This window comes from Acanthisitta chloris, unplaced genomic scaffold, assembly GCF_000695815.1.
Source record: "Acanthisitta chloris isolate BGI_N310 unplaced genomic scaffold, ASM69581v1 scaffold10640, whole genome shotgun sequence".
In the NCBI taxonomy this organism is placed as follows: domain Eukaryota; kingdom Metazoa; phylum Chordata; class Aves; order Passeriformes; family Acanthisittidae; genus Acanthisitta; species Acanthisitta chloris.
The window spans coordinates 20,760-21,673 of NW_008653354.1; the positions used below are offsets into that span (position 1 = coordinate 20,760).

The 914-nt window shown below is 61.5% G+C and overlaps 1 protein-coding gene across 1 annotated transcript in view; it reads left to right on the forward strand.

Annotated features, from left to right (window-relative positions):
- LOC103807854 (green-sensitive opsin-like) overlaps positions 1–489 on the forward strand; it is a 3,403-nt gene extending 2,914 nt beyond the window's left edge. Inside the window, 2 exon segments of the mRNA XM_009080607.1 lie at positions 1–171; positions 358–489. The exon segment at positions 1–171 is cut by the window's left edge and continues 90 nt beyond it. Coding sequence (XP_009078855.1) covers positions 1–171; positions 358–489 — 303 coding nt within the window.
- The last annotated feature ends 425 nt before the right edge of the window (positions 490–914 follow it).

Here is a 914-nt window from a genome sequence, read left to right on the forward strand (position 1 = left end):
CTCATGGTGCTGGGGTTCATGCTGGCCTGGACGCCCTACGCCGTGGTGGCATTCTGGATCTTCACCAACAAGGGAGCAGACTTCACGGCCACGCTGATGGCAGTGCCTGCCTTCTTCTCCAAGAGCTCGTCCCTCTACAACCCCATCATCTATGTCCTGATGAACAAACAGGTGAGTTGCCCCATGCCATGCAGGGTGAGCCTCTGCCCTGGGCTGGCCAGCACGTCTGGGGGCTCTGCATGCACCTTGCTCCTCCCTAGAAGGGGCTGAATCTCATTGTGGGGGCAGCAGCAAGCTCAGGGGCTCCCGGGGGGTTGGTTCTGCCCCCCATGCCACCATTCTCACTTCTCTCCTCAGTTCCGTAACTGCATGATCACCACAATTTGCTGTGGCAAGAACCCCTTTGGGGATGATGAAACCTCCTCCACCGTATCCCAGAGCAAGACCGAGGTCTCCTCAGTCTCCTCCAGCCAAGTATCACCTGCATAGACCATGGACAGTTTGAACTGGGGTGACCTGCCGAGCTTGGGGACCGAGACAGACACCCACACACCCACAGTCACTCCTTGCACCCCAACACCTTCCCCTGCACGAGAGGTTAGCTGTGCACGTCCTGCTGTAGCATCCCCCACGCGCAGACCCCACCCCAGCTGGGACACCCTGTGCTCTGAGCTCTGCCACTCGGGCACGGGGGAGCCCAGGAGGAGCTCACCTCCTGGGGACTGTCCCTGCCTGCCCCCAGCACCCCCTGCTTTGTTCACATTGTGGCCAGTGGGACCCCCCAAACCGCATCCCTCTCCTCCCTGCCCACAACCCTTCCCTGGGCTCGGGGGAGCACCCAGACCTCATCTGCAAAACACTAAGCATCCTGACACAGCTCCACTGCAGACCCCCGGGAGCAGGGCCCCGGCCCG